At 38.9% G+C, this 14441-nt stretch overlaps 4 protein-coding genes across 5 annotated transcripts; 3 read left to right on the top strand and 1 right to left on the bottom strand.

Moving 5' to 3' along the window:
- The first annotated feature begins 5627 nt into the window (after nucleotides 1-5627).
- Nucleotides 5628-6881, top strand: LOC108818888 (caffeoylshikimate esterase-like). The gene has a single exon (XM_018591838.2). It carries the CDS (start codon nucleotides 5710-5712, stop codon nucleotides 6691-6693), a length of 984 nt encoding a protein of 327 aa, XP_018447340.2. The 5' UTR covers nucleotides 5628-5709; the 3' UTR covers nucleotides 6694-6881.
- A 611-nt stretch (nucleotides 6882-7492) lies between these two features.
- LOC108821388 (uncharacterized) lies at nucleotides 7493-8172 on the bottom strand. The gene has a single exon (XM_018594427.2). It carries the CDS (start codon nucleotides 7921-7923, stop codon nucleotides 7711-7713), a length of 213 nt encoding a protein of 70 aa, XP_018449929.1. The 5' UTR covers nucleotides 7924-8172; the 3' UTR covers nucleotides 7493-7710.
- Nucleotides 8173-9063: 891 nt separating this feature from the next.
- Nucleotides 9064-11145, top strand: LOC130501690 (uncharacterized). Its single transcript, XM_056996524.1, has 2 exons — nucleotides 9064-9492; nucleotides 10760-11145. Exons 1-2 carry the CDS (start codon nucleotides 9178-9180, stop codon nucleotides 10928-10930), a joined length of 486 nt encoding a protein of 161 aa, XP_056852504.1. The 5' UTR covers nucleotides 9064-9177; the 3' UTR covers nucleotides 10931-11145.
- A 533-nt stretch (nucleotides 11146-11678) lies between these two features.
- Nucleotides 11679-14360, top strand: LOC108819663 (uncharacterized). Of its 2 annotated transcripts, XM_018592716.2 has the most exons (15): nucleotides 11679-11790; nucleotides 11870-11941; nucleotides 12033-12134; nucleotides 12228-12263; nucleotides 12335-12445; nucleotides 12566-12649; nucleotides 12735-12853; nucleotides 13005-13106; nucleotides 13189-13305; nucleotides 13396-13461; nucleotides 13537-13603; nucleotides 13671-13724; nucleotides 13823-13918; nucleotides 14008-14034; nucleotides 14140-14360. In XM_018592716.2, exons 2-15 carry the CDS (start codon nucleotides 11876-11878, stop codon nucleotides 14308-14310), a joined length of 1218 nt encoding a protein of 405 aa, XP_018448218.2. In that variant the 5' UTR covers nucleotides 11679-11790; nucleotides 11870-11875; the 3' UTR covers nucleotides 14311-14360. The 2 variants fall into 2 exon arrangements, with proteins under 2 accessions (XP_018448218.2, XP_056852505.1); XM_056996525.1 differs by having other exon boundaries at nucleotides 13189-13461.
- The last annotated feature ends 81 nt before the right edge of the window (nucleotides 14361-14441 follow it).

Raw genomic sequence — 14441 nt, 5'->3', positions numbered from 1 at the left:
ATGGATGCCGATGATGTGTGACGCTTGCGGGAAGTATGGACATCTCCGTGCGAAATGCAAAGTTCTCACCCCTGGCCAGGAGAGACAGAAGCAGAGATCAGTAAGCCCGGCAGCGCAAAGGTCCAAGACTAGACAGAAGTCGAGACAGGGCCGACGTAAGTCTGTCCGTCCTCTCCCACCCTCGCTTAAGGAGAACGCAAGTGGCTCCTCTACGGTGGTCGCTGATGATCTAGCTCAAAATTCAACTCTTGAAGAGGGAGAAATTGACCCAGGGATTCCTACGGCCTGCTCAGATGGAGGATTGAGCGTTGAGTGCGCTAATGATAAGGCATCAGTTCAGTTAGATACAAATTCTGTTGGAGATACTGTGGGGTCAGTTGATGTGAGATCAGACGATGTTGCTACTGCTAAGGAAGTGCCAGGAGCTTCGGGTTCTATGATTCTCCAGGGAAACTCAGATTCTGCGGGTTCTACGGTGGTTGTCACTTATGGAACAACTGACTCTTGTGTCTCTGCTGACGCAGAAGATCCTTTTTTCCTGGTTAACCGCAGGAGGTGTGGCCGCAAGGTCACAAAATCCCATTAATTTATTATGTCGATGTTTTTTGCGTGGAATGTCAGAGGACTGAACAGTACACGAAGCCACTTTTTGGTAAGAGACTGGATTAATATTCAGAGACCTCTTTTCGGAGCTTTCTTAGAGACCCATATTCAGGAAAATAATGTTAATAGGATCTTGAATGCAATCCCTGCGGGTTGGAGGTTTTTTGGCAACTATAGCCACCACGATTCAGGGCGGATAATAGTAGTTTGGGACCCCTCGGTCTCAGTTTTTGTCTACAGTGTCTCGGCTCAGGCTGTCACATGTGGTATTTATATTATGGCAGAGAAGGTGCACCTTACGGTGACATTTGTGTATGCGTTTAATTCTGTGGCAGAGCGGCAACCGCTATGGGATGAGATTATAAATATTCAAGTTTCTTCACCGGCAAACAGTTATCCTTGGTCAGTTGTGGGAGATTTTAACCAGATTATCCGGACAAGTCAACACTCAGGGTTTCCTCAGGTCCTTGTCGATACTTCTGGGATTGATGATATGAACGTTATGCTCCAGGAAGCTGAGCTGTTTGAAGCGCAAGCTAAAGGAGTTCCTTTCACCTGGTGGAATAATAATGAAGCTGATCCCATTTCCAAAAGGATTGATCATGCCCTTATCAACCAACACTGGGCTTCATCCTTTCCGGATTCTTTTGCAGACTTTCTCCAGCCGGGGCATTCTGATCACTCTCCGTGTATCTTCAAGATCCCTTCGATCAGAAGGAGGGGGCGTAAGCCTTTTAAATTTTATCATCATGTGATTGATCACCCGGAGTTTACTTCTACTGTTGCAGACGCTTGGGCAGGGGCTGAAGTTGTTGGAACTAACCAGTACAAGCTGGTTCGTCGAATGAAGTTACTTAAGCCTGTTCTCAGAGATCTAAATAAGAGGCATTTTAGTGGAATTTCAGGGAGAGTTAAGCAGCAGACTGTGGTTGTTGAAGGTTTACAGCGTGCATTACTAACTCAGCCTGATGGTAGCACAGCATTTGAGGAGCATAGGGAGCGGGCAAAGCTGAATATACTTCTTAATGCGGAACAAAAATTTTATAGGCAGAGATCTCGTGTGCGATGGGCTGATGTGGGTGATAGAAACACCCCCTTCTACCACAAAACAGTGGCTCAAAGGAATGCCGCTAACCATATCCACTACCTGATTGATGAATCTGATCACTTATTGGGAGGCATTGAGGATATTAAGTCGCACTCATCTGCTTATTTTCAGAGTATTTTGGGTCAAACGGACATGCCTTCCTCGCCGGTTAGTGTTGATATCCTACAAGACCTTCTTACTTTCAGATGCTCTGACCTACAGCATGCTTACCTGAAACGAGAGGTTCTGGAGGCTGAAATCAAAGGCACCATTTTCTCAATGCCTCTTAACAAAAGTCCAGGACCAGATGGTTATTCGGTGGAATTCATTCGAGTTTCTTGGGATATTGTGGGCAGCGATGTGGTCTCTGCCATTGCTGAGTTCTTTCGGAACGGTCGTTTATTAAGAGATCTGAACACGACTTCTATTGCCCTTATCCCAAAGAATGCAGCAGCGTGCAAGCTAAAGGACTACAGGCCTATTAGCTGCTGCAATATTGTCTATAAGGTTATCACTAAGATTATCGCTAACCGGCTCAAACCTATCCTCCAATCTTCTATCAGCCGCAGTCAGTCTGCCTTCCTCAAGGGTCGGTGTCTAGGAGAGAACGTTTTGCTTGCATCCGAGTTGATTAGGAAGTATGAGTCGCCAAACTGTGATCGCAGTAGTATGCTGAAAATAGATATCCGTAAAGCTTTCGATACGGTATGTTGGGACTTTGTTATCAAGATTCTACAGGCGCAAAATTTCCCACCACTCTTCGTGACTTGGATCAGGGAGTGCATCTCCTCCCCGAGGTTCTCCATTGCAATTAATGGTGAGCTTGCTGGGTTCTTCCCTGGTAAGAAAGGGTTGAGACAGGGGGATGCCATATCTCCATACCTCTTTATAATGGTTATGGAGGTGTTGTCTAAACTCTTGGAGAAGGCTGTAGACATGAGACACATTAGGCTTCATCCTTCGTGCTTCACTCCTAAGATTACTCATCTCTTGTTTGCGGATGATCTCCTTGTGTTTTCTGATGGATCCAGACACTCAATAACTGGGGTGAAGGCTGTAATGTCAGGCTTCAAGGAGTGGACAGGCCTTGATATGAATGATGTGAAGTCCGAGATCTTCTTTGGTGGATTTACAAATACTGAGGCAGCAGTGATAAGTGACATCTCTGGCTTTAAAATTGGGACATTCCCAACTCGATATCTTGGTCTCCCGCTTAACCCGAAGAAAATCACTTTCGCTACGCTGCAGCCATTCCTTGAGCGTATCTCCACTAAGCTCAACTCCTGGACTGTTAAGAGCCTATCTTTTGCGGGGAAGATTACTCTAGTATCTTCGGTGATCTATGGGATGGTCAACTTCTGGAGCTCAGTGTTCTCTCTGCCAAAAAGGTTCTACAACAAGGTGGACTCCATGTGCGCTTCTTTTCTCTGGAAAAACAAGACTACTGCAGGTTCTGGCGCTAGAGTGTCATGGGAAAATATTTGCAGGCCTAAGCAGGAAGGAGGGCTTGGTATTAGAAGATTGGAGGAGTTCCAAGCAGTCTTTGAGCTTAAAAGAGTATGGACTTTCTTCTCTGAGTCAGGATCAATTTGGGTGGCTTGGCTCAAGAGTAATGTATTTGTTGGCCAAAGTTTCTGGACTGCTGCAGAAGACTCCAGTAGATTCTCCCCTACGGTAAAGCGGATGCTAAAGGTTAGACCTCTTGTGACCGACTTGATGAGGTGTAATATTGGAGATGGGAAAAGTGTGAGCTTTTGGTATGATTGGTGGACTGATTTTGGGCCTCTAGTCTCTATGTTTGGCGAGAGAGGACCGAGGGAGCTGCAGATCCCTCTTGACTCGACGGTTTGCAATGCAACTCAGAATGGGTTCTGGTCACTACCTCCAGCCAGGTCTGAAGAGGCAGAAACACTCCAACTGGTTCTAACCACAATGGAGGCTCCTTTAGAGTCGCGTGGAGGGGACAGATTCTTGTGGAGGAATGGTCCTTGTTCTTATTTGCCAAAATTCTCGTCAAAGGGGACGTGGAACTTCATTCGGCAGGTTTCTCCTACAGTTCCTTGGTCAAAGCTTATCTGGTTCAAGGAGGAGATACCCCGATGTACCTTTGTTACGTGGCTAGCTATTCAAGCAAGGTTGCCAACCCGTGATAGGCTGGTATCTTGGGGAATGAACGTTCCAGCGGCATGTCCTCTCTGCCCTGATGGATTGGAAACCCATGATCACTTGTTCTTCACATGTGACTTCTCTAAACAGGTTTGGGATTGCTTCACTGGCTGGATGCTGCCTACAACTCCAGCTTCTTTCGACTCCTTGCTGTCTCTCATTGACCACCAGCGGTTCGTGACTTATAGGGGTGGTCGATCGGTCTTAAAACTCTTGCTGCAGGTAATAGTTTATAGCATTTGGCGTGAGAGGAACAACCGCATCTTCAGGCAAGCAACATCTCCTGTAGCTGCGGTCTATGCAGGAGTTGATCGGCTAATGCGAGATCGCCTCCTCTCAGTTCCACCCCGTGCTGAAGACTCCTTTTCTTTGCTGCAGCTCTTCTTTTCGATTATGTATTCTTATCCTCCTTAATTTGCTTCTGTTTTCTATTTTGTAATAAGTGGTTTGCCACAACTATGTAAACTCAGAAAATTGGTATTAATCTTAACATTATTTACCAAAAAAAAATAAATTTTAATGATTTCACTCTTGGACCGGGTTTGAAAGAAACTCGTGAAGTTTCAAAGGTTTTAATAGTGTGTGTCTCCATGCAGGTAAACAGAGATATTAATATAATACTAACATGTATTGAGAGATAACTTTGCACGATGATAAGATGAGTTGTCATTTAACAACACCATTGGATGGGACATGGTGATAAGTGAAATTCTAACTTCGTTGTAATGGTCAAACTATTGCTAAAATCTCACTTTTAACCGGTGATTCTTATCCATCCAAACTTTGTAATGCGCATAACAAATCAATTTTGAAGGCTTTTTTGACTATATCCACAAACAAACAAGAGATTTTATAGGTCATGGAATCTTTTACCAGGCACTTTTTTCATTTGAAATATAGAATTTATAAGGATATTTATAACACTTAAATATCTTAAATGAAAAGAAAAACCTATTGATCTGAAATATAAAAGAAATATTTATTAGTAAATCTACTTACACTTTGTCATCTAATAGATTTATACTATTTTTTTTAACACCTAGTAGATTTATACTATATTCAACATAATACTACAACGGCCATAAGTCGGTAAGGTGATAGGCACCATCCGAAGACAAAATTAGTACTTACTTCGCAGTGTGTTTTTCTATAAATAGTTTTTATTCCTTTTCTACTGGCCAGTTATAGGTTCAACTAGAATTACTAGATAAAAAAAAATATTATTTGAAATAAAACTCAGTTCAAAAATTTAGATTATTTTCTGGTACGAAACATATGATCAGACATTTAACATTTTTTTACCAAAAAAGCATGATCGAAGGATTTACCTCATCTACCTCGGCTGAGTGGAAAATACACACACTAAGCGAAATGCCCACTACGTACGAAGAGATAAATCCCTCTGATCGATATAATTCAAGATTCAAGTCATTTTATTATATCACAAGCCTCTTGTGAATGAGTCTTGGAAGATTTTTCACGTGGAAAACTACGATAAATTAACAAAACAAATAAACTAGTTTTGTATACTTTTGGTATCGTGATTTGTAAAATATTCCAAATTTAACATTTTACCAAAAAAGATCTGAAAATTTAAAAATGGTATAATATTACCATTTTACCAACAAATCAGGACATTCACATGGGCCGGACTTGTTGACCCTGCTTCCTAAGCCCAAAGTTAAACAAAATGCAAAATTAATAGTTAGAACCTAAGGCCCAAACAAAAAGCAATAGTAAAACGCGTAACGTTCTCAAAAGTCAAACTAAACCACTCATCACCCACTCATCAGAACCACAAGACACACAAAAGAAAAAAAAAACCAATCTCTCCTGTCTTCGAACTAGATCGAATGTCCGAGCACCATCTCTCCCCAGAGATCAACTTCTGGGGAGACGACACTCCAGAACAAGACTACTTCAACCTCAAAGGCATCGTCGGCTCCAAATCCTACTTCAAATCCCCACGAGGCCTCAACCTCTTCACCCGCTCGTGGCTCCCCTCCTCCTCCTCCTCCTCCTCTCCCCCGCCACGTGGCCTCATCTTCATGGTCCACGGCTACGGCAACGACATCAGCTGGACGTTCCAGTCCACATCCATCTTCCTCGCCCAAAACGGCTTCGCCTGCTTCGCTCTCGACATCGAAGGCCACGGCAGATCCGACGGCGTCCGCGCCTACGTCCCCTCCGTGGACCTCGTCGTCGCCGACATCGTCTCCTTCATCGACACCGTCAAGAAGAAGAACCCTAACTACCGAACCCTGCCTCGGTTCCTCTTCGGAGAATCGATGGGAGGCGCGATCTCTCTCCTGATCCACTTCGCGGATCCGTCGGGGTTCGACGGAGCTGTCCTCGTCGCTCCCATGTGCAAAATCTCCGACAAGGTGAGGCCTAAGTGGCCGATCGATCAGTTCCTGATCGGGATCTCGAGATTCTTTCCGACGTGGGCCGTCGTTCCGACGGAGGATCTGCTGGAGAAGTGCATCAAGGTGGAGGAGAAGAAGCCTATCGCGAGGAGGAATCCGATGAGGTATACGGAGAAGCCGAGGCTGGGAACGGTGATGGAGCTGCTTAGGGTTACGGATTACTTGGGGAAGAAGCTTAAAGATGTGGGGATTCCTTTTATCGTGTTGCACGGGAGTGCGGATGTTGTGACTGATCCTGAGGTGAGCAGAGAGTTGTACGAGGAGGCGAAGAGTGAGGACAAGACGTTGAAGATCTACGAAGGGATGATGCATTCGATGTTGTTCGGTGAGACTGATGAGAACATTGAGATTGTTCGTGGGGATATTGTTGGTTGGTTGAATGATAGATGTGGTGGAGGAGACAGAACATGATTCTCTGTTTTATTTGATGATTTAATGTTGTGTATAGTCCTATTTTTTATTAAGAAACAATGTTTTTAGGTTAAATGTCTAGAAATTGATATACAGATCAATCACATTGTTCTTGCATATTATTTTTTTTCTTGATAATGGTTAGTTTCACTCTTTATACAAATGCAAGCTCAGTTTCTCTAGTTCAATAGTTTTTTTTCTTGATAATGGTTAGTTTCACTCTTGATTTTGAAGTTTGTTTTGGGTGTTTTGACCAACGAACCACAAAAGTTGCTTCTTTGTTTATTTTGTACTCTGTTCTTTGATGTACTTCCTAAGCTTCTTTCATGCTTATTTATCTTTCACCTGGAATTTTTATGTTACAAAGAATTTGGCATTTTTTAATAAAAGTTTAGTGAGCCAATGGTGTGTGTATTTTTAATAGAGAAGTGTTTTTGAGTTAATGGTGTTTCGCTTTTGGATTCAAAATATATTAGTTGATAAACATAAATTCAAACTTTGAATTGAATTAAAAATTTCGAAAACAAATCTTAACTGATTCTTTTTAAAAGATTTTGACCAATTATAGTGTCATTAGGTCATATATAACTTCAAAATGGTCAAAGAAATACTAATTAATTACGATCTTTGAAATATATATTTTGAACATTAGAATTTACACAACGGTTAGTACCCAAAAGGGCAAAATGTGTTCATGGTTTTTGATAACAATATTTTCAAAGTGTTCAACAAAGTAATTACGGTTACCACATTGGAATTTGCACATTCATATTACGATATCAAATGTTGCCTAACTTAATCGATTTTAAGAAGCTTGACTTGAACTTAGAAGACCAAGGCCTTCAATCTTTTGCAGTACACATAAACAAAACACTAGCACTGTTAAAGTTTTTAGAAAAAAAAATATCTTTAGCTAAAGTTTGATGGAAAATGACAAAAAGGAGACAGAGATAGAGAGGTAGAGACACTGAAACAAATGTGGACTGCTTCAAAACGGTAAACGAACGAGATAACTTGTCAAAATTTGACAGAAACAACATAAATCAAAGTGATCTTGCAGTGTTTATAGTCGCCGGAGTATCTTCTCTGAGGATTTTCTCCTCCGTCGTCAAAGTTCAAGGCGTAACTCCACGGATCATACTGAAACACAGTCTGTTTCTGCTTCTTCTTGGTCTTCTTCACCGCCTGCTTCACCCTCCGAAACATCTTCTTCACAGCCTCCAGACTCATTTTTATCAGAACGTTGAAATAAAAACCTGTTGTATATTTTAAAATCTTTAAAAGGGTCTTTTTGAAAATGGATGAAGTTTCGATATTTTGGGGGTTTTGAGTTGAAATAAAAGAAAGAGGATTTAGAGAGAAAGAAGTGTTCAGCTTTTTGGGGGTAGTTGAATCCGTGCGAGGAATTTACATTGGGCTTCACGAGAAAGAGATATAACAGAAGAAGAAGAAATTTCGGGCAGAGTGTTACTCTGTTTTTTTCTTAAACTGTTTGGTCTTTGTCTCCTACTATCTCAACGAATCAAAATATTCCTTTTTCCATTTCCTTATTTTTTAGAATATTTGATATTTCAAAATAATAAAATAAACGAATAATTTGAGTTAAAATACTAAAACCGAAATCAGAGATTTTGATTAAATGAATATACATGAATTATCACAAATAAAATCAAATATAGTGAAGTTTAGTTTGTTGTTGAGATTTTAGATTTTTCTACTGGATGTACTTTCAATTATTTTTTTTAGATGATTACGTATTTTACGGGTGATTGGTAACGTTGTACATTTTGAATACACTAGTTTTTTGAGCGAATTTGAATATAATAGTATTAAATAGGTTTATTGTTAACTTTAATTCTTCAAAACATCTGAATAATCTTGGAGCTTGCCAGATTTTTGGTTAAGAGTTTTCCAGCAACCAACCTCATTTAAACCACTAAACGTCTGAGCCGGAACACCAAAACAATCCATGCAAAATGATTATACGTGATGTATTTAGAATTTGGGAGCTAACAAAGAAAAAAAATAGATTTTGGGATTGTAATGAGTTTACGCTTTGCTCTTAAAATGATTAATCACTGTGCCCACCATTGACCATACATTGGTTTATTTCATAGTGATGTTTTTTTTCAAAAAAAAAAAGATTTCATAGTGATGTTAAAAGATTTCAAAAACTGGTAAGAACAGTTTTAAAATATATATTGAAAATTAAGTTATAGATTCCCTTATATACACTTGTATCTTAAAAATCTACACATATTCAAGATAATATATACTGTCTAAAATTCATTAAACTTGACTATTTTAGTAAACAAACATCACTATTCTCTTTGTAATTCTCTAAAAAGCTGTGTAATAAAAGGACAACATGTGTGTCCCCAAAAAGTTTACAATTTTAAAACAATTTCTAATACAATCCCAAAACTTTCACACCTCAACGAACTCACAACACTTAAAAGGCCAAACTAACTTGAAATATCAGAAATGAGAGAGCTTGAGCGCTTGGAGACGAGCATGAACCATCATCAACCATGGCCGCCCATTGGAGCTCCGACGAATCTCCGGCGAGAAGAACCATGTATATCACGATTCGACGACGACTCAGTTAGTGCATTCTCCTTTGGTTTCGTAGCTACAGCCATTCTCATTTCAATGTTCCTCGTCATGGCTATCTTCGAGAAACTCGTTCGAACAACAACCACTAACTCTGATTCCTCTTCTGGTCGGATCCTCTTGGGTATGGAATCTCGGGTCGGGTTCAATGGCACATCATCTAAGCTCGGTTACCAATCTCCAAAGGCAAGTACTTTACTTTTGACTGTCGCATTCTTGTCTGCTTAGTACTGTTAAGTGTTGACTTAGTTTGACTAATCTGATTTTGACAATTGGATTCTAAATAGAGTTTCAGTTTTTTTTAATGATGCTTTCTTCCTTGAATCTTCGAACTTTGTTTTTTTTAATTAGACTTGATTAATTAGTCCTCAAAAATTACATTTATAGTCTGAGGGGTTGTACTTGTTTTCATTTGTGAACACGTTCATGCAAAAAGTTATAAGGCTTTGATTCTGTGTACTATTTTGAGTATTGAAAGAGACCCAACAATGCACATGCTTTTACATCATCAACATTTAAAGATGTCTTCCTCATTCACGTATGTATATATGGTGATGCATTCATTGATTTCTTTCGTCATTTATAAATCTTCTGTTTTTATTTTACTCCTCTCCTTCATAATGGCGAAGGAGACAAGAAAGAAGTGTAATAAAGTTTTGTTTGTTGAAGATTTTGATTCTCTTTGTAAGTATTATTGTTGAAGATGGATAATGAGGTATAACGTCCAAGTCTAAAACCATGTGTGTCTGACATGTCCTAGGAACATAATTGGCCCCACAAGTTTTCTTGAAACCTAACATTCCTCCTATGCTATAGTTTAATCATGTTCTTTCTTGGGTGTTCAGTGGTCCTCTTGAATCTAATCTTATCTTTAAGACTAAGAGAACATACTCAGAAAGCTCGAATTGTTCCTCATTGACATATTCTTGTGGTAATTGTTTCCTGTAAACTTCTTTGTATCGCATCTCTTTGGATACTAAATAGTAGCTTAACATTGCTCACCAACGGAGATTAAATCCCATTTGTGTTTTTGAGAAATGAGCTTAAGCTTGAATTAGTCCTTCCTCCCTTGTATGATTATGGCCTATGGGTCCTCCTTTGTATCCCTTGTTTTCTTGTTAGATATACTAGTTTTGATAAAGACTGATTGGCATTTATGATTGATTTTACATGGCCATGGACCAAAACCATGTGATGAAAGACTTAGATAGAAACCATTCAGAAACATGAGAGGACCCATAAATGTAAAGTTAAGCCAACTATGTTTTCCCTTTTCTTCCTCTTTAACTTGAGCTGCTGTTGGGGGAACAATGACACATGTTTTAGATCTGTCATTGTCTTCTCCCCACTCATTTGCTTATGTTTTGTTGGCTCATGGAACATAATATTCATATCTGTATTCTGTTGGAAATGAGTTGTGAATTGACTGATTTTCTGATGTATCGATATGCAGATGACTGTTTACACGAACGGAGTATCAGTATTGATGCCAGGAGACGACATCCCTACTTTCATTGCTCATCCAGTGCCCGTGCCTCGTCCTCCTCTACACATCTCACAGTCTCAGCATCAACATAGCTCATCAAGAGACCCCTCCAACTCAAACTCCATTCAAGAATGTTGAAAGACTTGTTTTCTTTATCATGTATATTACGCATTGGCTTATTACTAAACATTCGAGCTACCAACCACTCTGAGTTGAGTTTTGGCATCGGATGTTTTTGTTTTTTTCCCGATGATATCACTATATATTGATTGGGTTATTATGTGTACATATAGCATTAGGATCCAGAAAAAAAAAACTGGTTTATGCCCTTAGTATCCTTGAGCACATATTCAAGACTTTAACTTGGGTTGCATTGATACACAGAACATTTATTGGCAATATCTATATTTATCAATCACAGCTGTGAATTTATAGCAAAAACAAAGCCAAAACAATGTATATGCAAATCAAAACTCACAATTAACATCTAGAATGATCTCTCTGACCGGACTCATCAGAGAGGGAGACGTTGAGTTTATTGCTTAAGTTGCATGACGGGGTAAATGATCTAAGTTTATACCGTTACATATTAAAACACTTCCACTTTTGGCTAATTCAATCTCCATGAGACTAATGTATTTAATTAACGTGACTTCTTTTATAAAATCACTTGTCAACCACCTGTTTATATATCAACGAGAAAAACTTGCAAACTTTGTTCTTTTATATATTTGGTAATATAAACTATAACGTTCTACCGCTATTACCATTTTAGGATGTATTTTAAACCTTTTTTACTTTGCTCCAATTCTAGTTCACGTAAAGTAACCAGATGGTAATTTTCATTGGCTATATGTTTGATGCAACTTACTACGATGAAATTAAACCATATGGCAAACGTATAAACAATCGGCCTAACAGATTGAGGTTCAGTGACCAGTACGGTCTGGTTAAGTTGTCTTATTGTTCTCTGTTCTTGGGAGAACACCAGTCTGGTGGTGAGTTTTCTGATTCTTGAAATATATATATTTTTTGTTGCTAAAACTAGTCTTAGGGTTGAATTTGCTTCTGTATCAGATTATTATGGAGTCGTCTATGAAGTCGATCAAACCATCACTAGTTAAAAAAAGAAACAATGCTCAAGATGTGGTAAGCTTTGGTTTTGCTTTGTAGAACCTCCTCCTCGATTGTGTTTAGGTTTATTATACTGTTTGAACAGCATAATGCTTGAGTCTTGCAGAGTAAATCCTGGTGGAGAATAAAGCCCTTTTTGGCTCTCATATGTACAGCACTTTTGATCTTTTGGTATAAGACCACATATATTCAATTCGAAGATACAGATGTAATGTTCTAACCGATCGTTTTTGATCTCTTTGAATGTGGTGACTTGATTATTTCATAAGTAAACTCTTTTTTTTTTCTATCTATCCTTCAGCTAGAAGAAGCAGGTTATCCATTTGACATGGCAAAGGTAACATTTTGATACTCAAAATTATCTTATTTTCTAGTTTAATGTAACGCTCAGTCGTGGACTGTATCCAGGAATCAGAACCAGTCGATGAGAAGTTAAGAGGCTTGCCGCGTGGTATCATGCAGCCTAGATCAGACCTCGAACTGAAGCCTCTCTGGTCTACTAGTAGTTTGAGGTCAAAGGTTAGTACTATTTCATCAAGAAACGTGGCATAATCTGTAACTTTTTTTTTGTAAATCTGTAACTGAATATCTCTGTAGCTAAAAGACTTTTTTAATATGTGTTGTGATTGTTAAACACAGGGTGTAGAAATGACTAACCGTAACTTGTTGGCGATACCCGTAGGAATTAAGCAAAAGGGTAATGTTGACACTATTGTAAAGAAGGTATTGCTATTTTTTATTTTACAACTCCTAGGCACTGAAGAACAGAGGTTTCCTATTAATGTAAAGCTCTTGCGTCGTCTCTCAGTTTCTTCCAGCGAATTTCACGGTTGTTCTGTTCCATTACGATGGTAATATGGATCAATGGTGGGATCTGGAATGGAGTTCGAAGGCCATACATATAGTTGCACAGGACCAGACTAAATGGTTGTTTTCTTTCTCATTCTCTGGTAGACTCCATGGGCGTCCTCATTGTATGCATCTTTAAAGAAGATAATAACATAGAGAGAATGTTGTGTGAGTTTAATGTTCAATTGTGTAACATTGGTTTTATAAAATATTTCTCTCTTGATTTCAGGTGGTTTGCAAAACGATTTCTCCATCCTGATGTTGTATTCATCTATGATTATATATTTGTTTGGGATGAGGATCTTGGAGTTGAGAATTTCACACCAGAGAGGTAAAATTCAGTTATTTAAAAAACCTTCTTCAATATATCCTTGTACTGCAAGAAATCATGAGTGTGACACCATTTTCTGAAGGTATTTGGAGATAGTTAAATCAGAGGGACTGGAGATATCGCAACCGGCTTTGGACTCAAACTCGAGTGGAATCCACCACAAAATCACAGTCCGTTTTAGCACAATGATATTTCATAGGTTCAAATTATTTATCCATGAGAGATTTTTTGTTTGTTTGCGATGCAAGTTTTTAGTACTTGCTTTACAACATGATGCCGAAAAACACAGGAGAGTTTACATTAGTAGAGGCCATAGAGTTTGTTCTGATGCAAGCCAGGATCCTCCTTGCACAGGGTAATTATGGTTTAGTAGGCGATGAATCATTTCTGTGAAAGTTTATAAACATAATTGATACACTTTTTTTTGTAGATTTGTTGAAGGAATGGCTCCTGTGTTTTCAAGAGCTGCTTGGTTCTGCACTTGGAATCTTATACAGGTAAATTTTTCACTTGCGGTTAGTATTTTTTTTCACTTTGAGTTCATTTTTGTATTGGATTTTGTAGAATGATCTGGTTCATGGATGGGGAATGGATATGAAACTAGGGTATTGTGCACAGGTGAACTTCTTCTCTTGTATAATTAGCAATTCTCATTCAAGATTTTCTTGTATGAAACTTTTCATTTGGTTCTCTACAACTTGTGAGCATGGTTTTAGGGAGACAGAACGAAGAATGTAGGGATCGTGGATAGTGAGTATATATTTCATCAAGGCATTCAAACTTTAGGTGAAAGTGGACACTCTGAGAAGAAGGTAAGACTCCGAGATAAAAAGAACTCGTTCTGATCTCTAAGTAAAGAAGCTCACATGTTTATGGTTCTTTTTCGTTTGATATTTTCAAGAGACATGGCCATGATTCGAGAACCTCGGTGAGTAAATCTCCATCAGATTCTATCTTAGGTACATTGTCGCCGATAGAAGAAAAAGAATTGGCATCATAAGTTTACTCGTATGGTTTTGATGAAACAAAGTAGATAAGGAGGCAATCAACATGGGAGCTTCAGATTTTTGAAGAACGCTGGAACAAAGCGGTGGAACAAGACAAGAACTGGATCGATCCATCGTCATCGAAGCCGAAGAATAACGGTAATAACAGAAGATTAAGGCGTGGTAAGAGAATTCAAGAGACAGAAACAACAGCATAAAAAAAAAGAAACAACAGCATAAACACATAAAAAGGATTTTTATACACACACAGCGGTTCTAATTAATTTATATTATTATTTATTTATTTATTTTTATACACCTTAGTGTTTTTTTTTTTTTGCTAAAATAC

Source organism: Raphanus sativus, unplaced genomic scaffold (genome assembly GCF_000801105.2).
Source record: "Raphanus sativus cultivar WK10039 unplaced genomic scaffold, ASM80110v3 Scaffold0256, whole genome shotgun sequence".
NCBI classification, from domain to species: Eukaryota; Viridiplantae; Streptophyta; class Magnoliopsida; order Brassicales; family Brassicaceae; genus Raphanus; species Raphanus sativus.
The sequence above is the reverse complement of the archived record's forward strand: the minus strand, read 5'-3'. Positions and strand labels throughout refer to the sequence as shown.

Excerpts from the sequence above, each read along its gene's own strand:
- LOC108819663 (XM_056996525.1), top strand. The coding sequence starts at position 11,876 with ATGGAGTCGTCTATGAAGTCGATCAAACCATCACTAGTTAAAAAAAGA. Across the intron at positions 12,135-12,227 it reads TTCAATTCGAAGATACAGAT|CTAGAAGAAGCAGGTTATCC; the intron begins GTAATGTTCTAA and ends TCTATCCTTCAG. Across the intron at positions 12,650-12,734 it reads TTGACACTATTGTAAAGAAG|TTTCTTCCAGCGAATTTCAC; the intron begins GTATTGCTATTT and ends GTCGTCTCTCAG.
- LOC130501690 (XM_056996524.1), top strand. The coding sequence starts at position 9,178 with ATGAGAGAGCTTGAGCGCTTGGAGACGAGCATGAACCATCATCAACCA. Across the intron at positions 9,493-10,759 it reads TCGGTTACCAATCTCCAAAG|ATGACTGTTTACACGAACGG; the intron begins GCAAGTACTTTA and ends ATCGATATGCAG.
- LOC108818888 (XM_018591838.2), top strand. The coding sequence starts at position 5,710 with ATGTCCGAGCACCATCTCTCCCCAGAGATCAACTTCTGGGGAGACGAC.
- LOC108821388 (XM_018594427.2), bottom strand. The coding sequence starts at position 7,923 with ATGAGTCTGGAGGCTGTGAAGAAGATGTTTCGGAGGGTGAAGCAGGCG.